Here is a 21,695-nt window from a genome sequence, read left to right on the forward strand (position 1 = left end):
AATAATGTGAAAATCGGAATACTGATATACTATTGATTTCAGCTGTTACAATTCCAAACATGCATGCAAACATGACCCGCTTTAATTACTTCTAAATTAGTAATAATGCGTAGTATATAAAGTTAACATAGCAAAAATAGCATCAAAATAGCTTGTAGATCGGCTATTTTTGTTAGGACAGTAATATGCAATGTGGCCCTGGAGTGAGTGTGGAAATGTAGTGGCCCTCGCCATTGTCAAAGTTGCCCACCTCTGCCATAGGAAATCCACCGCACTACATGTAATGCTTTCACGTTTCTTCTTTCTTCTTTTTTATTTTTTGTTGTATAATTACTAGTCTGTATTTTACGATAATATACTTATTGCACCGTCCTTTCCTTGAGAAAAGATCTATTTGCTGTGACACAAAATATGTCTCAATTCTCCAAAACACGCGTTATTAGCTTGAAGATCTGTTCGTTTCCCAGGGTGCATGGCAACGGCCCCTCCCCTTTTCACTGCACACAGACATATAGAGTGTCCTTCGGTCCCAGCCTTGCTCATGATGATAGAGCCTTATGGCTCTGACTGGATGGTAACTGCAATCCTATCGTATTTTGGGGCACACGCACAGGCCCTAGCCGCCCTACAGTAACTTACATTGTCGTTTTAAATTTGTGCAAGCATACTGGCAGACATGGATATTTTACAACACATCACGTGTTGTTTCTTGCAAACAATAGCAGACATGAGAGCAGTTAAGTTTAGTTTGGTTTAGTTTATTTGATCATCCTACAAAAACATGAAGATGATCAAAAGGAATAGGCAGAAGCTGAAAGAACGCTTATAAATGCCTATCCTACTTACAACAGAACATGATTCGTAATACTCATTACATTAACATTAACAGATTCACAAAACAAAAGTCAGATATGAGAATTCCACCCTACACCAAACCCACCCCCAAGGGAAAAATGTGCACAGGACGGGAACCCCTTTTGGTGTTTTAAGCATTATGTTATACTTTAGCTATTGAAAAATAGCAGATGTACAAGGTAAGAGCTTGTAGATCTTCTATTTTTGAAAAATCTTGAAAATGTGGTGCAAATCTTTGAATATATATTCTTTCAGAGCGAACATTTTTAAGTAAAATCTTTGCTTTTGTGGGGTCCATGGAACAACATAATATACGCAATTGGAATAATGAAATAGTTTGAGAACCACTGACTTAGAAGACATTTTTTTATAATCTGCCTCAGAAAATTGACAGGAAACTTGCTTGCATAATGAACCTCGAGTGACCCCATGACCTTTTCTCTACTGCCACCCTCAGGCCAAAATATCAACTTGCATGATTTTACTTTCAAATAAGGTGTCTAAAAACTACCAAATGGTTTGTCCGAGAATTTGTGTTTGGGTGTCCCAATGCCCTTTGCCTGTATAGCGCCACCCCTTGGCACATTTCCAGTTGAGGTCATAATTCACACCAGCGGTGGTATTCCGCTGGCACGTTCCGAGAAAGCAGTAGAGCTTCAATGCACTGGCTATGTTGAGAAAAGTTCTATATGTTGAGAAAAGTTCAACTTTCTGCTGTTGCTGTGAGATACTGTAAGACAGAGTGGCAGCCAACTAGAAACACGCTGTGCTGTACAACGTCAAATGTATACAAGTCATTTACAAACAAGCTGCCAGACAAAAGCATTGAGTCTCTATATTTCTCCTCCTTGACTTTACGCTCTCCTGCCAGGAAGAGTTGCTTGAGCGGCAGAGCTCTGGCTGGATCCCAACTGGCTCATCAACATGGCTGTCACTCATACCTGTCACTCACTGCGCAAAAAGATACGTTGTGGATTCAGTGTAGAAGCAGCACTGACTTCAGGGGCTGCTTTTATTCTCTTTAGGAGGGACGTGCACACATAGACATCAAAGGGGGCTTCAGTCCCTGCCCTTTTGCATTTTGTGTTGAACAAATTAGTTTCGAAATCCATGCCGTACACGCCGCATCTCCAGTAGATAAAGAGTGCTGGATTGCGCCCCGAAAATAGCTGATCTGCAAGCTCATAATGCCCTCTTACGGGATTTCAGCCCCTGCCTCCGTCTCTAACACTCTCCGCATGTCCCTGCTCTTTAGTCTTGTTATATACAGTACCATGGCAATTTTTAGGATTCATAATCCATGGTAAACCCCCAACATGTATTGTATGGTAAACAGTGATGAAACACTGTCAACTTCTTGCATTTGGATTTTTAGTTTTGGTTTCACTATCTAAGCTTTTATGTATTTTTTAAGTATGTGACAGTTCTGTTTTACGAGTATTTCAGATGTGGAGCGGGTGACGACAGGCGTTGTCGCCTGGATCCACAACAGGTCTGCGCATGAAGGGCGCGGGACGTGTAGCATAAAATAAAAATAAAACAAAACGAGCAAACGCGCGACAATTTAACGGCGCCGCGCCCACAAATATGATCGCCCCTCAACTTCTCCACGCATCCAAAATAAACACAAGGCTCTCATTACAAATGAATTACTAGTAGGCACGTCAGTTGCTGCCCATCTGAAAGGACCAAAAACAGAAGAATTTCTTCAACCTTGGTAATGTCTGACAGATCAAAAGACTACGCTTGTTTTTAGCTGTGTTTGTTTATGAAGAACCTGAGGATATCAGTTTGGTGTAAGCTGAATATTAGGACCGTCACGGACAGCATTGAGGTGACATGCTCTGTATTACGTCAGGTTCAATACACATGATGCAATTCATGAAAGGTTACCCTCGACAATGTGTCAAAATATGATGGGATGAGATTTATTTTCATTAAGTTTTAAACTCTCACGGCGACATGTCAAAATGAAAAATAAACAAAAGTGACAAGTATATTTCACTTTCATGCACTCCACATATTTGCAACATTTTGAGTTTGGTCCTTTCGTCCCCTCAATAACAAAGTGGAAGAGTTTTCCTTTCATCAAGTTTAAACTCCCAAGGTGCTATGTCAAAATTATTCGAGTTTCATGCATGCCACATATTTGCAACATTATAAGTTGGGTCCTTTCTTCCCATAAATTAACAAGACATACAACAGACCACCTGCACATTAAAAGTAGGAAAGAAACTACTGGAATGGTGTTTAATTCATGACTACCTCATGTGTGTATTTACATGTGTTTTTCAGGTTAACTGGTACAACCCTGCCCTCCCCGGTGATATCGAGTAAGAATTGGCTGCGTCTACATTTCACCTCTGATAGCAACCATCGTAGGAAAGGATTCAGTGCTCAGTACCAAGGTACAGTATATATCTCTCTCTCTCTCTCTCTCTCTCTCTCTCTCTCTCTCTCTCTCTGAGCATTGGGGAAAGCTCCACCGTCCTGAATGAGGGGGAGAGGTCATTACGCAGTTGGCGAATCAAAAGGGAGAGAGTTGATAGGATGTTTGGAGTGTCCAGGATCACTCCACCTGCTTGTCTTTTGGAACACAAGAGCCTCCAGGGTGTTGACGATGTAAACGGAAAGGTCCAGCAAGGTCCATGGAAAAAGAGAAGCTCAATCTCGCGTGTGTTGAGTTTGAGGTGGCGGGGAAGACATCTGCTGTGTGATGTCAGCCACTGTATGCCATGGCTGACATCACACAGCAGATGCTGTATGCCAGGGGTAGGCAACCTTAGGCACGGGTGCCAACATTGGCACAGGGGAGGGTTATCACTGGCACACTGGCATAAGAGTGAGACAGAGAATATATTTTTCTTTTCAAATTAAATATTCCAAAAAAAGGCTTAGTCAGTTCAAATAAGTCCACTGACACTCACATGTACATATTACATCCTGCACATAATTGTACATTCATTCAAACTTCCAACTCATGACTGGGGAGGAATTCTGGGACATACTGTAGGTGGGCTACTGCTCTGAGTTTAATAATCATTACATCCTGATGTGAAAGAAGATATTTCTAAGCTTGTTATGTGTATACTTCTGTATATGGACACTCAAAATCAGTTGGAAATATTTCATTTTGATGTGGTGTCATAATTATATATGGCACTGACTATCACGAAAATGAAAACGGGGCACTTCATGTGAAAAAGGTTGCAGACCCCTGCTGTATGCCATACAGCAATGCAGGCTTTAATCAATGTTGGCAACAAGGGAGAAGTAGGAAGTGCCATCAAAATAACAGCGATAGTAGAGACCCCTTTGGAACCCTGGTCAAGAGTCTACGGGAAGATTAAAGCAAACCTTTCCATGATACCAGCTAGGTCTGATACCAGTCAGGTAGCACCATACTGTAACAGTACCACCCAAGGTCAGAAATGGTGTCGAGCATAGGTCGATAAGAAAGTGAGAAATGTCTTTTCAACGGAACAGGCCATCTTGAATTCTGACTGTTTGGGATAAATGGATAAAATGTGAGAAGATGGAGAAACGAGAGTTTAAGGACGGAGGAGAAAATGGAGAAGAGCTTACTGGCTCAAAGACACAGGACTGAATCCTATAGTGCAATAGAAGAAAAAAGGGCTTAAGGTGGTCGTACACTAGCCGATAATCGGGCATTTATTTTGACACTCGGGGGGTGCCCGGGAGCGATTCTCGGGCATAAATTATCGTCTATAGTGTGAGTGTATAAAAGATCCAATCGTAATCCCTCCGATCTGCTCGGGGCCGCTCACAGTCACAGCGCGATCGGGATCGGCCCGATCAACATCAAGAATGTTTGATATTTGCTCTGCCCTGCAACCCTCCTCTCCTCGTCCCGTCTCCTCTCCTCCTCCCCTCCCCTCCCCTCTCCCCCTCTCCTCTCCACTCCCTCAGGGCCGAGAATCCTTGGGTACGCTGTGCCCGAGTTTTAAAACCGTGTAGTGTGTGCTGCATAAAATAATCAGGCCCGATTATCCCGTAGTGTGTGGTGCTATAAGATTTTAGATTGAAAGAAAATCGGCTAGTGTCAGGCCACCTTTAGTAATATTAGTGGATAATGAGAGGCAGAAGGCAAGGAGGGGTGAATGAAAGTGGAGGTCTTGCGATCGGCCAGTTCTACGAGACGTGTTGGCTCAGGTCTCACAGTTTCAGATAACAACTTTTAGAGACCTCAAGTACTGCCGAGTGGTGACAGATTGAAGTCGGGTAGTTAACTGTTTAAGTGCCAAAACCGTAATCCCGTCTTCTAGACGTCTTTGCAATGGGTGCCAAGGCCGACAAGACGTAATTAAAAAAAAAGAAAAAAAAAAAGATGTTTTCGTCTGAAAACTCACCTCTTCAGCCTCTATCTTGCTGTATAGCAAAGGCTAAACTTATGTAACTTAGATTGCATTTTATGTAGACATAGCCTCTATAGTGTATACTCATAGTTTCATTGTACAGATATTCTACTGTTAGTTGGATGTTGGGTCCTTAGTTTGCTTATGATGACTATATATTTGATGTATTACCTTGTGGTGTTCTTGCTTACTGTAAAATGCTATGGATTAAGAGCGTCTGCTAAATGCCTAAATTGTAAATGGTACCATAAATATTTTTATCTAAAGCTCGCAATGCATCACAACGCAACTATTTCGGTGTGCGACTCGGACGGCAGGCGACCATTACCAGGGGCGCAACTAGTGTGACAACGCAACTCTGTTGGGGCCCAGAGGCATTTGGGGCACGCGGTCGTCCACTCGTGCGTGCCGTCGGTAAAATAAAATTATAAATACAGTTGAACAAAGTTTGGCGGAGCCTGGTGGTGGCGGTTGCTGGCACACATCATAGGCACACACGTGTCCCACCTCCCAACAGCTCTGCTGGAGTGTACTGTAGGCTAATAACATGAAGGAAGTCAGAAGTGCGCGAGTGTGCAGTGGGCTAGCTCTCCTGGGCCTGGACTGTGCAGAGCTGCGGATGCTGCTTCTCTGTTCACAATCGTGACAGGTACGTTCACAAATCACAACTACTGTACAGTGCCCTGCTGTTTATAAACCAAAACGCAGAACGGCGGCCGCACTCGCGCGCCTGCGTGGGGGCCTACTGACGCCTAATTGCGCGGCTGCTGGCAAGCAGAGAGAGGTTTGAGGGACAGAAGCAGCGAGTGCACTCTCCGGCAACGGCAATGAGACGCGAAACTGCCGGGAGAAGGGCCAGCCACTGCCGGAGTAGATATTATGACAGCTGCACTGTTGGGGGCAAGGTAGCACAGTCGGTAGTGCTGTCGCCTCACAGCTAGAAGGTCCTGGGTTCGATTCCCGCTGTGGGCGCTGTTCTCTCCTCCGCATCACCTCCTGCCCATACCCGAGGCGGGGGTGGCGAAATGGCCTTTCTGTGTGGAGTTTGCATGTTCTCCTCGTGCCTCACAAAAAGCATGCAGTAAGCCTGGTCTCTAAACAACCTCCCCCTGGCCAGCCGGGGCGCCAGATGGAGGGGAAAGGAACTGGTCAGAATAACGTGTTCCTTCCACGCGCTACGTCCGGCCGGGGAAACTCTCCATTGTCAGGTCAAAAGAAGCAGCTAGTACAGAACAAAGAATGTTTGCTTTTGCCATCTTTGTTGTTGGGGGGGGGGAGTGTCGGACTGATGCCGCTGAGAAACACTGTCGCGGCTGATGCCATGTGCTTGCGGTTATGGTTAGGGTAAGGGTTTGGGGTAGAGTGTCGGACTGATGCCATGTGCTTGCGGTTATGGTTAGGGTAAGGGTTTGGGGTAGAGTGTCGGACTGATGCCGCCGAAAAACGCTAACGCATGCCACGGGTGTTCCGCAGCTGATGCCGGAAAATGCACTAGCTCTCTCTATTGAGCGAGTGCAGGCTCTAGATAACACTGAGGTTAAATACAGCCCTATGAGTAGGACAATAAAGAGTTGAAATTATAATCGACTATCGTTATGGACACATTTGATTATTTATTCTCAACTTGGACACAATAACATTGTAAATATCACCTTCCTTTTAGAGATATACCTCAAGGTTTTTCTTCACCTGTCATGCAAGACCTCTCCTGGCATCTAATTGGCTGGCTGCATGACTTAATTAGCATATTAACGAACATATTAGTTTCCCCGTGGCAGCGCATATTTAATTGGCTGTTGCCAGCCGAGAGCATGCTGGGAGATGTCCAGATCTGTCTCTCTCTCTCTCTCTCCTTCCTTTACTTTCCCCTTCTCTGCCTCATTCTGCCTTCCTTCCCTCTGTGGGACTGGAGTTTTGGCCCTAAATCAGTACTTACTTCAAAGACCATTAGAGAGTGAGTGAGTGCATGCGTGTGTGCGTGCGCGTGCGTGTGCGTGTGCGTGACACAGACGGTAATGTACAGTATGTGATATACTGCTCCTGCCAAATGTATTTCTCTGTGGATTGTTGTTGGGTTGTGACATAAAACAAAGTCTCTGTGAGGCTTCTGCAAAAAACGGGGGGGGGGGGGGGGGTGTTGTAATGCATTCTAATGATGCCCCCCTCACACAGCTCCTTTATCCCCCCCTTTTCTCCTTTTCTGGTCTCTTTGCTGCGTGTTTGTCCTCATGGCTCCTCTCCTCTCCTCTCCTCTCCTCTCCTCTCCTCTCCTCTCCTCTCCTCTCCTCTCCTCTCCTCTCCTCTCCTCTCCTCTCCTCTCCTCTCCTCTCCTCTCCTCTCCTCTCCTCTCCTCTCCTCTCCTCTCCTCTCCTCTCCTCTCCCATCCTCTCCTCTCCTCTCCTCTCCCATCACGCTGAACCCTCAAACCTATTTTCGATTCATTGCTTTTTCTCCTCCTCTTCACACAGAGCAGGCAGGATGGTGTATTTTCTGGACTGCATTACACATGCTTTGAACTGTTATAGCTAAATTGACTTTCTCTCTCCCTCTCTCTCTCTCTCTACCTCTCTCTACCTCTCTCTACCTCTCTCTACCTCTACAGTAAAGAAAGCGATAGAGCTGAAGTCCAGAGGAGTGAAGATGATGCCCAGTAAAGACTCGAGCCACAAAAATGCAGTCTGTAAGTTAGCACCCATCGTTTATGTGTCAGAATGAGTGTGTCAGAGAGTGAGAGTGTCTATACCAAATCGGTTTAACGGTATAGTAATTGCATCGAAAAATCTATTTTAATTTCAAGAATCAAAGTATATCGAAATGGATCGTTTCACTTTGTATCGTATCGAATCATTTGGCAATGCAAATAATCGATTGTATCAATAATAAATACTTGTGAGTTAACAAGTTTTAAGAAGAAAAAAAGAAAAAGAGTGGTTTAATTACTTTTCCATTGCATAGGCCTTTTCATAAAATGTTCCCTTAAAAAACTTCCACTATCCACATCACACAGATTTACAGATTTAATTTCTTTGCTAATGAAAGCCTGCGTGCGTGTGTGCGTGCGTGCGTGCGTGGGCGTGTTTGTGTATATCTCTGCATGTGTGCTTGTATATCGTCGCAATTATAATGTTTGCATGTACAATGAGGCATAGCAATGCAAAGGTATAGTAGCTAATGTGGATCCAACAACAACAATAAACAGGTGTGGATGTTACCAGATGATTTAATCTCTGTCATCAGCCCTTATCAAGTCCATGCAATGCAGCCAGTAGCCTATGGACATTTCCACATATTGACATTGTTGTCAGCCATTGTCTGACATGGTGTCCGACTATTACTAACCATAACGCTAAATATAACCATAACCTGCAGTCTTAACCGGCCATGTAAGTCAGTTTCACAATGTTTTCACTTCGGCGGCATGTGCTCATTTCCTATAGTCGCCTACTTGGGGTAGGCAGTATGTGTAAATGTCCATATTGCCTCCATTGCATGGTCCATATAAGAACATACTGGTGATTGTATGGGTTGATAACATTGGAAGCGGGTAGTTTCAGAGCCTCATGGTGAGTCCACATGCGTATATACAGCCTTTTGCAGCACACGTGAAACTCGGCTGTGATGTTGCAAACATCTCAACTTGTGAAACACTGTCTCAAGCAACAGTCAATTGACATGCAGGTGCCAGGTGACAATTTCAAATGGATGGCTTTTCATTTTAAGTGATTTCATGTGTTTAACTAAGGACACATGGGATGGTTGTTTGTATGTATGTATTCATATCCCTGTGATTACCACATATTCCATCTGGATTTTGTTTTGGCAGCTACTGTACATTCCTTTACCCATTTATTTGAACTGAAATAAGAACATCCTCAATCCAGTCTGGGAGTTGTCTGACAATACATATTGATTTAGTTAGTTAATTGATTATTACAAAGTTTGATATTCACATGGCAGTCTTGAAAAGGTGCCTATAGCTGCAATCAATTAGATCTAATTATAATACATTATGCACCCCTATTATCCTCTGAGTCTTATCTATTTCCATGATTAAAAAACACAATCCTATGCATGAATTGCATAGTGGGATAAAAAGCTTATTGAACCATTGAACAGGATCACCTATAATGCCTAATTCATACTCTGTCACATAATGGTGTCCGTTGCTGAAAAGAGAAGATCTACAAGCTCACCGGTATAGCATCTATAGCTAGATAATTACATCTGGCCACTGCTATGACTGCAGTAAAGCCTACTACTGTATACTCAAAATAATAGTAATCAACTAAAACACAAGATATTTTCAAATGCTATATTTTTATTTATTTTATTTTTATAATCCTGTCTTCTGTTGGGTCATCACGCACCCGAGTCTAATAGCAATTTACCCGCGGCTGCAAAAAAGCTAAAACCATGTCTAGAGATTCAGGCCTGTTTAAGTGTCAATCAGCCTGAGTTCATATCAGTGCAGAGCAGACAAACATATCAGGCATGCTGCACAGTCTCGCCTGGGATGAGAAATATTCCCTGCTGGTGGGCGGGTGAGTTCAATTTCCAAACTTACCGGTATCATATCCCACTTGTAATGTTAATAATCCGCATTGCTTATCTGTATAATCACCATGTCGAGTCAGAGTGTGGATAATGACTTTAACTGCCCTGGACTCGGCTCCGTTTAGTTTAGTTTAGTTCTTTCTCCCCCTTTCTTTTCCTCCAGTCTTCAAGTTAAATGATTTTTTTGTTTCTCACCCTGGGAGCCAGGCTCATTAAAACACTAGGATTTTTTGCTCATGGTGAGACTGAAATAGAGTAAGTGGAATGTCCCACCCTGGGACCAACGCTTGTTCTGTATACCAAAACACGCACGCACGCACGCACGCAGACACACACACACACACACACACACACGCACACACACGCACACTCATGCACGTGCACGCATGCAAAAAGCTTACTCTCTCACCCTTGGACCCACATTCATTAAACTATCCTAAAGTAGATTCGTACTATGGAGCCCCTGAATGGCCATGCATTCAAAATATATTTTATCTTGTACGTACAATATCTCGTCCGTACAAGATATTATCTTTATCTTGTACGTATGAGATAATATCTTGTACGGACGAGATATTATCGTAGATTCCAGAGCTTGTTTTCATTCCCAAACCTTTGAACAGCGGTTCTCTCTCTACTTCCACGTACTGTACGTACATGTCCCAGCAGGGATATTACAGCTCTATGGCAGGAGGATGTGTAATCTGCAATCTGTAATCATTATAGGGAACCAGTGACTGATGGTAATGAGTTCTTACCTGTCTAGAGATTGGAGCGCTTATGAATCATAATCACAGAGACTTTCTGTACAAGTCTCTCTAGCCTACGTTATATTTGATAGAGAGACGGACTGATTAAGGGTCTTAACTGCCAAGAGAATGATGAGCCACTTGTGAATCACATTTGCGCCATTGATTGTGTAATCCCACCTAGTATACGTGGATATGGAGACGTCATTCGTCGTTTGTATAGTGGGTATGGTAATGGTTGCATAAGTTAACAGGCAGGCAGACAGACAGACAGACAGACAGACACACACACACACAATGACAGACAGACAGACAGACAGACAGACAGACAGACAGACAGACAGACAGACAGACAGACAGACAAAGCCCAAAATGACGATTTTCAATCATATTTTTTGACGGGCGAGTGACACAGTAATACTAATAATTTAGGCTTTAAAGAGAGACAGGCGAGAAAGGAGAGGGGGGGGGGGGGGGGTGGAGACAGGTGGGCAGATGGACCGACCAACAAGACGAGCGAACAGAGAGTGATGGGTGGTGGAGGGATAAACAAGATGGCCCGCACTGGGGAGTTGTTCTCTGCCAGTAGCCACGGCATCGCACTGCTGTGGAATAATTATGAAGATGGCAAAAGATCAAGACGGATAGTTTTACGCGTGCGACGGTGGCGTGGTAATGAATCATCACGCGGTGAGTGTCTGATGCATAATCCTCGCTCTCTCCAGGGCTTTGTAACAAGATGACGCCAGGGCACACAAGACGCTCCAAGATGTGATCAATTGTAAAATTAACCGGTTGTAAATTTCACAAAGCCGCCACTGGAAATGAACAAGATTGGTACGGCACATCTGCCTCTCCCTGGAGAGAGCTTATATGACTCTTGTCTGACTCTGAACCTTACGTTTCCCTTCAGTACAGCAAACTCGGCATCATAGATTAATTTTTGCATTTTTCTTTATTCTTATTAAGCATATACACAATACATAATATTCCACTGAACCCTATTGTGCTGAATATAAGACTATGTTTTTTTTCCAAAGGCAATATCCTTAAAGAACTACTACTATAATGTGTTCTTTTTACACAAATGAGTCTTGACAAATGAGGGCCGTCTTATAATCAGAGTCATGCTATATTCGGTACAATATGGTACTGTTTCAAGTTCAAGTTGTGGGGAGCAGGCTGCCATTGTATGTTGGTCTGTCTGTGGTGGGCATGCACATACATTATGCCCATATATGCCTGACGGTTAGGGATCACCGTTATTAGGCACCGTTTTCCTAGAGCTCGATCAGTGTGTGAGAGAGAGAGCGTGATAGAGGGGTGTTACTGTGAGCGCCATAACCCCGGCAACACCAGTGTTAGGGTTATCACACAGTACTTTAGGTACTTTAGGTACAGTATATCGGCCCAAACTCTTAATGTGAGGTCTGTGTAGTGGCCCGAACCTCTAGTACATTATGCTCACAACATTTTTGTATGATGAAGTAGGGCATGAAAAAAAAGTTATACGTTATTTTTTTACTGGCAGTAGCTGATCTCACATCTTTGTGCAACACTTTTGTATGATGAAGTAGGGCATAGTTTCATTTTCTTTTTACTGACAATAGATGATCCACAAGTTCATGACTGCCATGCATCTGCTATTTTCAGTACTTTAACAGGTCGGCTATTTTGTCTAATTTCGTGCCACTCGTGTCTCTCGTTCGACATCACCTGCCTCTGATTGGCCTATACCAAATGTCCCTTTCTGTGACGCACGCGGAACGGCTTCGCCTCTGTCATGTGTCACATTCACGAGCATGGAAATGTACTAGTAAATAGTGACGGCCCCGCTCACGACTCTCCCTACTTGTGGTACTCTGGCGGACGAGGATTTGCTATTGTGTCCATATCGGGTTGCAACTTGAACGGGGCTGAGTCAGCTCAAGTGAACTTCGCAACGTTCGACACGGCAATTTGCACGCTTGGTGGTCTGCACTTTATCGTCAAATAATAGTAGTCCGCGGTTGTTGGAAAAATAGTGGCGGCAGCGGGATTCGAACCTGAGTACTGTACTGTACTGTAGTAGGATGTTTATGCAAATGTAGTGGTGCCGCGAATGACGCCATGGCTCCGCGTTGAATTCCTTGAGCCCTAAAATTGCCCTTGATGAGCTGGTTGTTGCCTTGCATTGACTGTGTGTGTGTGTGTGTGTGTGTGTGTGTGTGTGTGTGTGTGTGTGTGTGTGTGTGTGTGTGTGTGTGTGTGTGTGTGTGTGTGTGTGTGTGTGTGTGTGTGTGTGTGTGTGTGTGTGTGTGTGTGTGTGTGTGTGTGTGTGTGTGTGTGCGCGCGCGCGCGTACGTGTACGTGTACGTGCATGGTGAATTTAATTGACCGTATAGAGCGTTGGATAAAAGGCATCGAAATGCAGACCCTATACCATTTTTCTTGTTTTTAATTCTTGGCTTTATTGACCCATGAACATGAGAGAGGGAGGCAGGGCTAGAGGAATGATGAGAGGATGTGAGAGGGAAGAGAGGAGAGCAGAGGAGTGCATGCATATCAACAAAATGCACTTCACACACACTCTCCTCGTCCACACAGTGCCTGGAGAGCAGCTTGATGGCTCTTACCGGAGCCACACACACACACACACACACACACACACACACACACACACACACACACACACACACACACGCACATGCATATCTGTCTCTCATTTCTCTCGCTTTCTCTGACCTTACTTTCTTTTTAATGGTTCACTGGTCAATAGTAATGACTATACTGCTTTAAAGGTACTCTGTGCTTCCCATTCCCAAAGTGAATGAGTTTTGTATTTATCTACACTTGCCCTCAATGTCTGTGTTTTCCTTTTTTTTCCTTTTACATTATTCCATGCACATTTTTCTATAAGCCAGTGGTTTGCAAAGTTTTTGACATTTTATTTTGCAAGCTTTTTGTGGCAGTTAATGTAATACATTTCATAGAATTCTCTAACATCCAACAAAATGCTGTAGGTATGGTTTTAATTACCTTCAGTTCTTCATCCAATCTATATTAAGGTATGCCTAATTTGTACTTCCTTGTAGTATAAATAAATGAAAAGTATAATTTTAGTTTGGCCCAATGAATTTGTATTCTGCCAAATGTAGTTGACTGTTAACTATCTTTAACCCATTAAAACTGGGAAAGCATCTGTGCCACTTTGTATTTGAGCCAGGCCTACACTACAGTATACTGTATGACTGTCTGTGTCACCATTCTTCAAACATATAGCAGATATGTTCTATAGGCTCATAGCCAGGGCCACCCCCCCCCATCCTCCCCCGTCCTCCCCCATTTGTACCTGGGCACTGGGGAGGTACTGGGGAGGCACTGGGGGGACACTGGGGAGGCACTGTGGAGGCACTGGTGGGACATTGGGGAGGCACTGTGGAGTGTGGAGGCACTGGGGAGGCACTGTGGAGGCACTGGGGAAGCACTGGGAGGACACTGGGGAGGCACTGTGGAGTGTGGAGGCACTGTGGAGGCACTGGGGAAGCACTGGGAGGACACTGGGGAGGCACTGTGGAGTGTGGAGGCACTGTGGAGGCACTGGGGAAGCACTGGGAGGACACTGGGGAGGCACTGTGGAGGCACTGGGAGGACACTGGGGAGGCACTGTGGAGTGTGGAGGCACTGGGGGGACACTGGGGAGGCACTGCACTGTGGAGGCACAGGTTCTGGAATGTTCTGATTCCACCTTGCTAGTGGAAAAGGGCCTAACATATAATATATATGATATGATATTGTCAGTTTGCACTGAAATTGATCTTACAACCCAATACATAATGTTGCAATAGGTTTGTCTTCATGAAGCAAAATAGCATCCATCTTAGCTACGGCTCGTATACGTCCGTAGCACTTGCACTAGCCTCGACCACCTTACAGGCGTACGAAAAGGTTAAACTTATGTAATTTAGATAGGGTTTTATGTAGACATAGCACTCTATACTCATAGCTTCACTGTACAAGGCGGAGAAAGAAAACTTCTGTGAACTCAGATTACACTGTACACTACAGATGTTCTACTATTAGACAGATGATAGGTTCTTAGCTTGCTTATGATTCTTGATGACTATCTTTATGTATTTGATGTATTTCCATGTGTAAATTGTAGTACTGTTGCTATTAGTATTGTGTATGTGCAGAACAGCTTTTGTAAACAGCAAGATGAAACGGGAATCGAAATTGTGTTTTAACTTATTTGTGAAAGTGTTGCAGGTGTTTCTTTTATCACATGAAAGGTCTACGTTTGGCACTTTGAAGATGTGGAAGTGATGCTAAAATGATGTTAAGCTGTTTGTGTTTGGATTGGATTATTTGAAGTGAGAAATAAGGGGCTAGACAGGATATTTGACAATTAAACAGCATTGTCATCGTTATAAATATAAATCTGAAATTCTCCTGTTATTTGTGGGAGTTGGATGTGCTGCAAGCTATATATATATATATATATATATATATATATAATATATGCATAATACATACTGTAGAGACTCAGTGACAAAGAGAAGGATATGAGGGACAGAGAGCTGTGTGTGTGTGTGTGTGTGTGTGTGTGTGTGTGTGTGTGTGTGTGTGTGTGTGTGTGTGTGTGTGTGTGTGTGTGTGTGTGTGTGTGTGTGTGTGTGTGTGTGTGTGTGTGTGTGTGTGTGTGTGTGTGTGTGTGTGTGTGTGTGTGTGTGTGTGCGTGCTGAGCGTATGTGCTGTAGTGTGTGTTTAAAACCTATGGTTTTGGACAGGACATCAAACGACAGAGGAAAGCAACAAGACAGCGCTTTCCGTTTGCATCATATCAACACACACCCACACACATACCCACAGACACACACACAGGCACATACAGTACTACTGTACACAGCAAATCAGCAGGTGCTCTTTCTGCTAGGATGCACTAACTTCTGCATACTATGGTGTTGTAAATGACCTGATGTGCGTGCGTGCGTGCGTGCGTGCGTGCGTGCGTGCGTGCGTGCGTGCGTGCGTGCGTGCGTGCGTGCGTATGTGCGTGCGTGCGTGTGTTTGGAAAGAGAAAGGCAGAGCATATATGACATATTATGTGCCAGTGAATAAGGTGAGAATACAAAACCAAAGAGAGGGTGTAAACAAAAATAATACGAGATATAGCGCAAGAGCATAATACAGTGTATTGTATGTTGTATGTACATACAAGACACTGCATGCGTGTATGAATGCATGTGTATACAGTATGTACTGTATGTATCTTCTATTGATAGTGTTATTTCCTTTCAACTGTCCTTTTTTACCTTTATTTGGTATTTCATCTTCCTATTCACTTCACAGACTCACAGACTCACACACAGACACATTTCCTTTTATATTTATATGTTTTTCTCTTTGTGGACAGCAAGTCAACAGCAAGATTAGGTACCTGAAGGGCAGTGAATGGGGCGTGGAGTGGGAGCATATCTCTGCTGTATACCGGGCAGAAACCTTCTATCTCCATTTCTTCCCTCAGTAAATTAACACCCAACTTCGTCACAGTACAGAGTTTCACAACAGAATAAAGAACTGCCGATCTGCAAGCGCACGCAAGTCACGGTGCGACGCGTTGTAACTAGGGATGCCGATACTGATTTTTCCCGATCCGATATTTATGCCATATCACACTAGTACAATATCCAAAATCACAGACAATATCCAGTCTAATATCATGATATAATATTAGGGATGTCCCAATCAAATGTATTTGCTCTTTATCTGATTCAAAATGATGTGATCGGCTCGATGTACGATCACGTCATCAGATACTAGTTGTGACCTTGTGTATCGGCTGTTTTAGCTGTATTTAAATGCACTGTGTGTGTGTGTGTGTGTGTGTGTGTGGGGGGGGGGGGGGGGGGGGGTGTCATGCGCACGCGCACACACACTGATGGTGAGGCGGCCCAATGAACGGCCGCCGGCAACTGCACTGAGTTTCCTGAGTGAACTTGCTTTGTGCAGGTCTGTGACAGGCGCAACGCTCGTTTTTACTTGTAACGGAGTAGTTGTACATTAGCCAGACTCTGAGAGCCTCCAGAACCAGGCTAGTTCTACATTGCAGTATTGACACTTTTACTTAAGTAACGCGAGTACTTTTCTCCACCACTGCTGAGATGTAAGCAGTGGTTTTGGGACATAGCAGGTTTCCAGGCGACAGCGCCGTTCGGTTGTCCTGGAGGCATGATGCCTTCCACAGCAGAATGGATGGCAGCCACACGGTGTCCGTTGCTGCTGACCTCATAGCTGTCTTGTATTTATGACCCACCCGCAATTTCTTTCTTGCCAGGACCTGCACATTCTTTCATCGTATCCGTCATTTTCAGTCAATTTATTTCCTCGCTGTCAGGATCCTCGGTTCACTGCTCCTTTTATTTTTTTCTCTCTTTCTCTCTTTTCCATCAGCCATTTCATGATGTGAAGACCGACCCGCATTCTTTAGTTGTATGCATCTTTTTGCTCCATCTGTCTCTCTATCTATCAGCAAGCATCTTATATTCTCAGCATTTTTTATTTTTTATACGTCTACCATATTCCACCGTTTTCCTATTCTGGGCATGGTCGTAATATAGGGGAAAATCCAGCTATTTGTGGTGATGGAATTAGGTGTAGAGTTGAAAAGGATGGGAGCCCAAGTACAGACCCCTGGGGGAAGAACGGTAACCCTAACCCTATATGGACTCACATTGGTGACAGAAATGTCTTCTATTACTCCTTTTTATTGGTTATATTATATTATTCATGATTAATGGCAACTACTGCCATGTGTCCTCAGAGACAGCTTTACACAAAGAAAGATACATTATTCAGACGGAACCAGTTTCTGTTGTGTCATACGGTCTCTACAGGCTGCTACTTTAATTCCAGTGTGACTGTGTATCATACTGGAATCTATATTCAATTTACAAAAAAATGCTTAATCTGATACATTATGAATCAATGGAAAGGGGTGCCTCGATCATCATATTTCATCTTCCAGATGAAATGTGATGCGCACGCTCTTCTGAGTAGTGCAGTATAGTGTCTCCGCACATTAAACACCATTCACACCTAGTTTTCACACGACCCAGCCATCCATCAACAAATGTCCCCTACAGCATTTGACTTTATTAGGCTACACGGCTTGGTTGAATGCTTGATTCTGATTGGTCAATCACTGTATTCAGCGGTGAGTTATTTCTGGATAATGACCGATGGGCTCAATTACCGTCTGGCGGCTCTGGCCGCTGTCTAATCAAAGGCTCAGAGTATCTGCTGGGCTGCTTGGATTTTATGCCAGCAGCCATGTAAACAAAAGCACAATGTCATTTACAGATAAACCTTGCTCTCAAGAATGTTTTTGAAAACATTTGAAGCGAGAAATATACAATGCAGTAACCGAAAATTGATTATATTTAATCGATACTTCCTTGGTTTCCGAGACGCTGGACAGACGGCCGCACTACTTTCATCTATCTATAAATGCACCACATCTCTGTATGTCTGTCTGTACGTACGTGTGTACGGCTGTAATCCACGTAACTCGAGAACCATTCGGCCACCGACTTCAAATTCGACACACGCCTTCCACACCCCTAAATGGAGGGCAGTACCCCAGTGTCAAGTCGGGACGGTTGTCCAGAACCACCAAAAAAGGCCTCTGCCCGGGATCTGGACAGGGCCCTTGCCCAGGGTCCATATAAGCTGGCCTGTTCTGACATCACAACACTCCATATTTGGGCATGCCTTACACAGAACTCCATATATAGGAATAAAGGAACACAGAGAGACAGATACAGAAATCTCCATATACACAAAAGGGACACAGACAGATGGGTGGAACGGGTACTCTGACACGGGTACAACGGGTATTGCATAGCCAGCTGGGACATGGATCTCCAACTTCCATCGTTACCGACTCAGTGCTCTACAGCCGGGCAACGGTCTAGTTACTCTAAGCAAGGAAAATACTTTGTTTTATTGTTACTTTTCGGTCAATCTTATTTTATTTGTATTAAGTATCCGTTTTAGAAATAAACCCAGATGGGTTGATTAAACCCTGAGGCAAAGTCGTCACATAAAAACATTAAAAACACAAAAATATTAATTTATTTTCCAAAAGAAATAACAATTAACAACCCTTGATTTTATCTTTACTTTGAATGCTGGAGAATGATCATTGTCTTCAGTTCTTGGTGCCTCACTGCCTCTGCAAAGTGTTAAAAGGTGTTCTTTATAATTTATATTATTCTCACACAATGCACATGACAGCTGTCTTCTCTTGAATTTCCAGTGAGTCAGAGTGGACTTGCGGGTGATGTCTGCCCTGATCCTGGGGTTCCAGAATATGGCAAGAGGATGGGTTCCAACTTCCAGTGAGTTTCATTACATTTTACCTGGTCTTATGTGATTTCTTAGGGATTTTTTTGCATCGAGCTCCTTGATTTAAAGTGTAATTATGCAGGTCTAGTTATGGACGGCAAAAACAATCACGTATCCTTGGCGGTAGTGTGGATGTTTTGGGATTTTGGGACCAGATTTGTTTACAGACCATTTGGATAGTGTTGCCTAAAATAAGTTTTTGTACTGCGTCATGCGTTAATGCCATTCTTAATGGCATTTACATTACCACCAAGCTGATATTGTCAAATAAATAGAAGATAGACAACATCTACCAACAAAATTAGAGGACAGTATGGCTTGTGAGCAAGCCATAAAGGTTTTTTGTGATTCGGCTAGCTCAACATTTATTTTAATAGCAATCCAATTTAATTCCGGGCCATGATGACAATACTGATAGTCAGCTATTGTTAGCTAACATTTTACATAATGTCATATTAACATGCAAATGAAAGACAAACAAATAGATCCATCTCTAAAATGACATTTTATGGTTGACTACAATCTTGTGACCATCTACTGTATCTACTCATGATGTTTTGCCACCTGAATGTGCAATTTCGCATGCAGTGATGTTTGTAAGCTAGAAACCTATAGTCTATGGCCCTCATTTATCAATCGAGTGTAAAATCTGCCACAGATTCGAGTGCAGGTTTCGTAGTACACCCACGTCGCCACGGCATTTATAAAGTGATCGCAAACAGCTGATCCTTCCTTAATTTCGTTCTGACGTTAATAAATGTCACGGCTGAAATCGATCTGGCACGCCCTAAGACATCAAGCCTCGCCCTCGTTTTTGCGACCTGAACCACTGCTATACGATCTGGAAACCATGGTTACCGTGCCTTTCTGCCCGCCTCACCCCCCTCTCTCATACACACACAGACGCACACACGCTGCACGCACACGCACATTGCAAGCCCAACTAACTGGTGTGTTGTTAAATAAATAAAGAACGAACACCTGCATGAATTAAATAAAGTTGTAGGCCTACCCTGTCTGTTTCCCTCTCACCTCGCTTGCCTTGCTGTCATGTCCACGCACGCACGCACCTACATGACACATCGACATTGCATCGCCATGAATGGAATACGTTTGGGCTGGCCTATATTAATTTTACCCATTCGTGCGCAGTGCACGGCGAAGGCGTGAGACTGCGCACTGCTGTGATAATAAAGTCCTGTGGGTGAGTGTCAGTGATGCCTGCATGAGATAGGCTATCATGTCGTCAAGGCAGTCATAATCAACGTTTATGTAGTGATTTGATCATTGATGAACGAATCATAAACATATGGATGAAGGCTTGCTTGCATGTGTGCTGGTATTTATTGGCGACGCGGTCGCGTCCTTCCGACCCCCGAAAATGATCTCGCTTTTATCTGAACTGTCAAAACTGTCAAAACCTGTCTAAGCACTTATTTAAATGGTGAATGATTAAGCCCTTTACACCTATAGCCTGCTAGTACTTACTACAAATAGGCAAGCTGTATGCTTGTCATTGTCACTTGGAAATAAAGGCGTGCAGTCCATTTATGCCTTTTTTAAAATAATATCATAATCACATATGCCGCATCACCACATGCGCTCCAAAATCATCTCACAAGTGCGCTTGCATAACAAGGCCAGTAAAGCACTGTTTGATTAAGCACAAACTAATACATTGTAAACATGTTATATTGTTTTTAATTGCGCGATTTTAATTACTTTAAAGTTGGAAATCTCTCTTTTGTTTTTTACATACACATACCGTTTTATATTAACATTTTAGGAGTGAAAACATATGTTTAAATGCCTGTGACAGCCTCTCAGCTGGTCAAACAATGCTGCTCCGCTGTTCTACGACAGAAAAACAGGTGAGGACAAAACGTACGCCAGCTCCCGAGCAGACGTGAGTTTTGAACGTTGTCAAGTTCAATTTCAAGCTTTGCCGGAAATGTTAAATGCCGAAAATGTCGGTAATTTTGGCGTGCGCCCATATTTTGGCGTACGCACGGTTGAAGAATGAGGGCCTATGTCTATGGAAACCTGATCATACAGTATTACTGCAATCTATAAAATAGATGGCTTGGTAGAGGTAGATACTAGATAGTTCCATAAAACATTTTAAAGATGTTTTGGGCTATGCTGCCTTTAAGTCACAGAGAGGGAGACAGGAAAGACGGAGAGAGAGTCAGGGAGTGACATGTCTCTGAATTGTCACTCTCATGATTGGAATGGAAACAAGACCACAAGGTTTTGTGGACCGCCAGGCTCGGGAATAGAACCAGGGACTCGCTGGGGGATGCGCCCCGGCATGAGCACATTTAAAACGATAGTTTTAGGATACTTTCCCCAATTTTCACTCTTGTAGCTTTAAATTGTGGTGACAATCTGGAGGTCCTGTTGTGATTCACCAAACTCTGCATTCCAGTTTCACCTGGTTCTCAATGTACTCTCAGCAGGTCTAAAAGAATCATCCGCATGCAGCTTGGGAGAAAACAAACAGATAATAACACATTTGTCTTTTCTATGTCTAACTCCCGCTGTGTCCCGTTACTGTTAGCAACTGTCACTGCACACACCCACACACACACACACACACACACACACACACACACACACACACACACACACACACACACTCACGCACTCACGCAGTAGGCCTATTAAAGGAGATGCCTGTGTTTGAGCAAGGTCATTACCTCTGCGCGTGTTAGAGAGTCACTTCCAATCATCATTACACCCCAGGAATCAGGAGCCCGAGAACAGATGGATG

General features: G+C 43.6%; 1 protein-coding gene across 1 annotated transcript in view; it reads left to right on the forward strand.

The window, feature by feature from the left end:
* The window catches only part of LOC310878179 (CUB and sushi domain-containing protein 1-like), a 740,702-nt gene that overhangs the window by 398,073 nt on the left and 320,934 nt on the right, over nucleotides 1-21,695 (forward strand). The window contains exons 6-8 of the mRNA XM_083792333.1: nucleotides 3,151-3,263; nucleotides 7,834-7,911; nucleotides 18,834-18,915. Coding sequence (XP_083648459.1) covers nucleotides 3,151-3,263; nucleotides 7,834-7,911; nucleotides 18,834-18,915 — 273 coding nt within the window. The remainder of the gene's footprint in view (nucleotides 1-3,150; nucleotides 3,264-7,833; nucleotides 7,912-18,833; nucleotides 18,916-21,695) is intronic.

Source organism: Protomyctophum parallelum (assembly GCF_964188405.1).
Source record: "Protomyctophum parallelum genome assembly, chromosome: 2".
Classification (NCBI taxonomy): domain Eukaryota; kingdom Metazoa; phylum Chordata; class Actinopteri; order Myctophiformes; family Myctophidae; genus Protomyctophum; species Protomyctophum parallelum.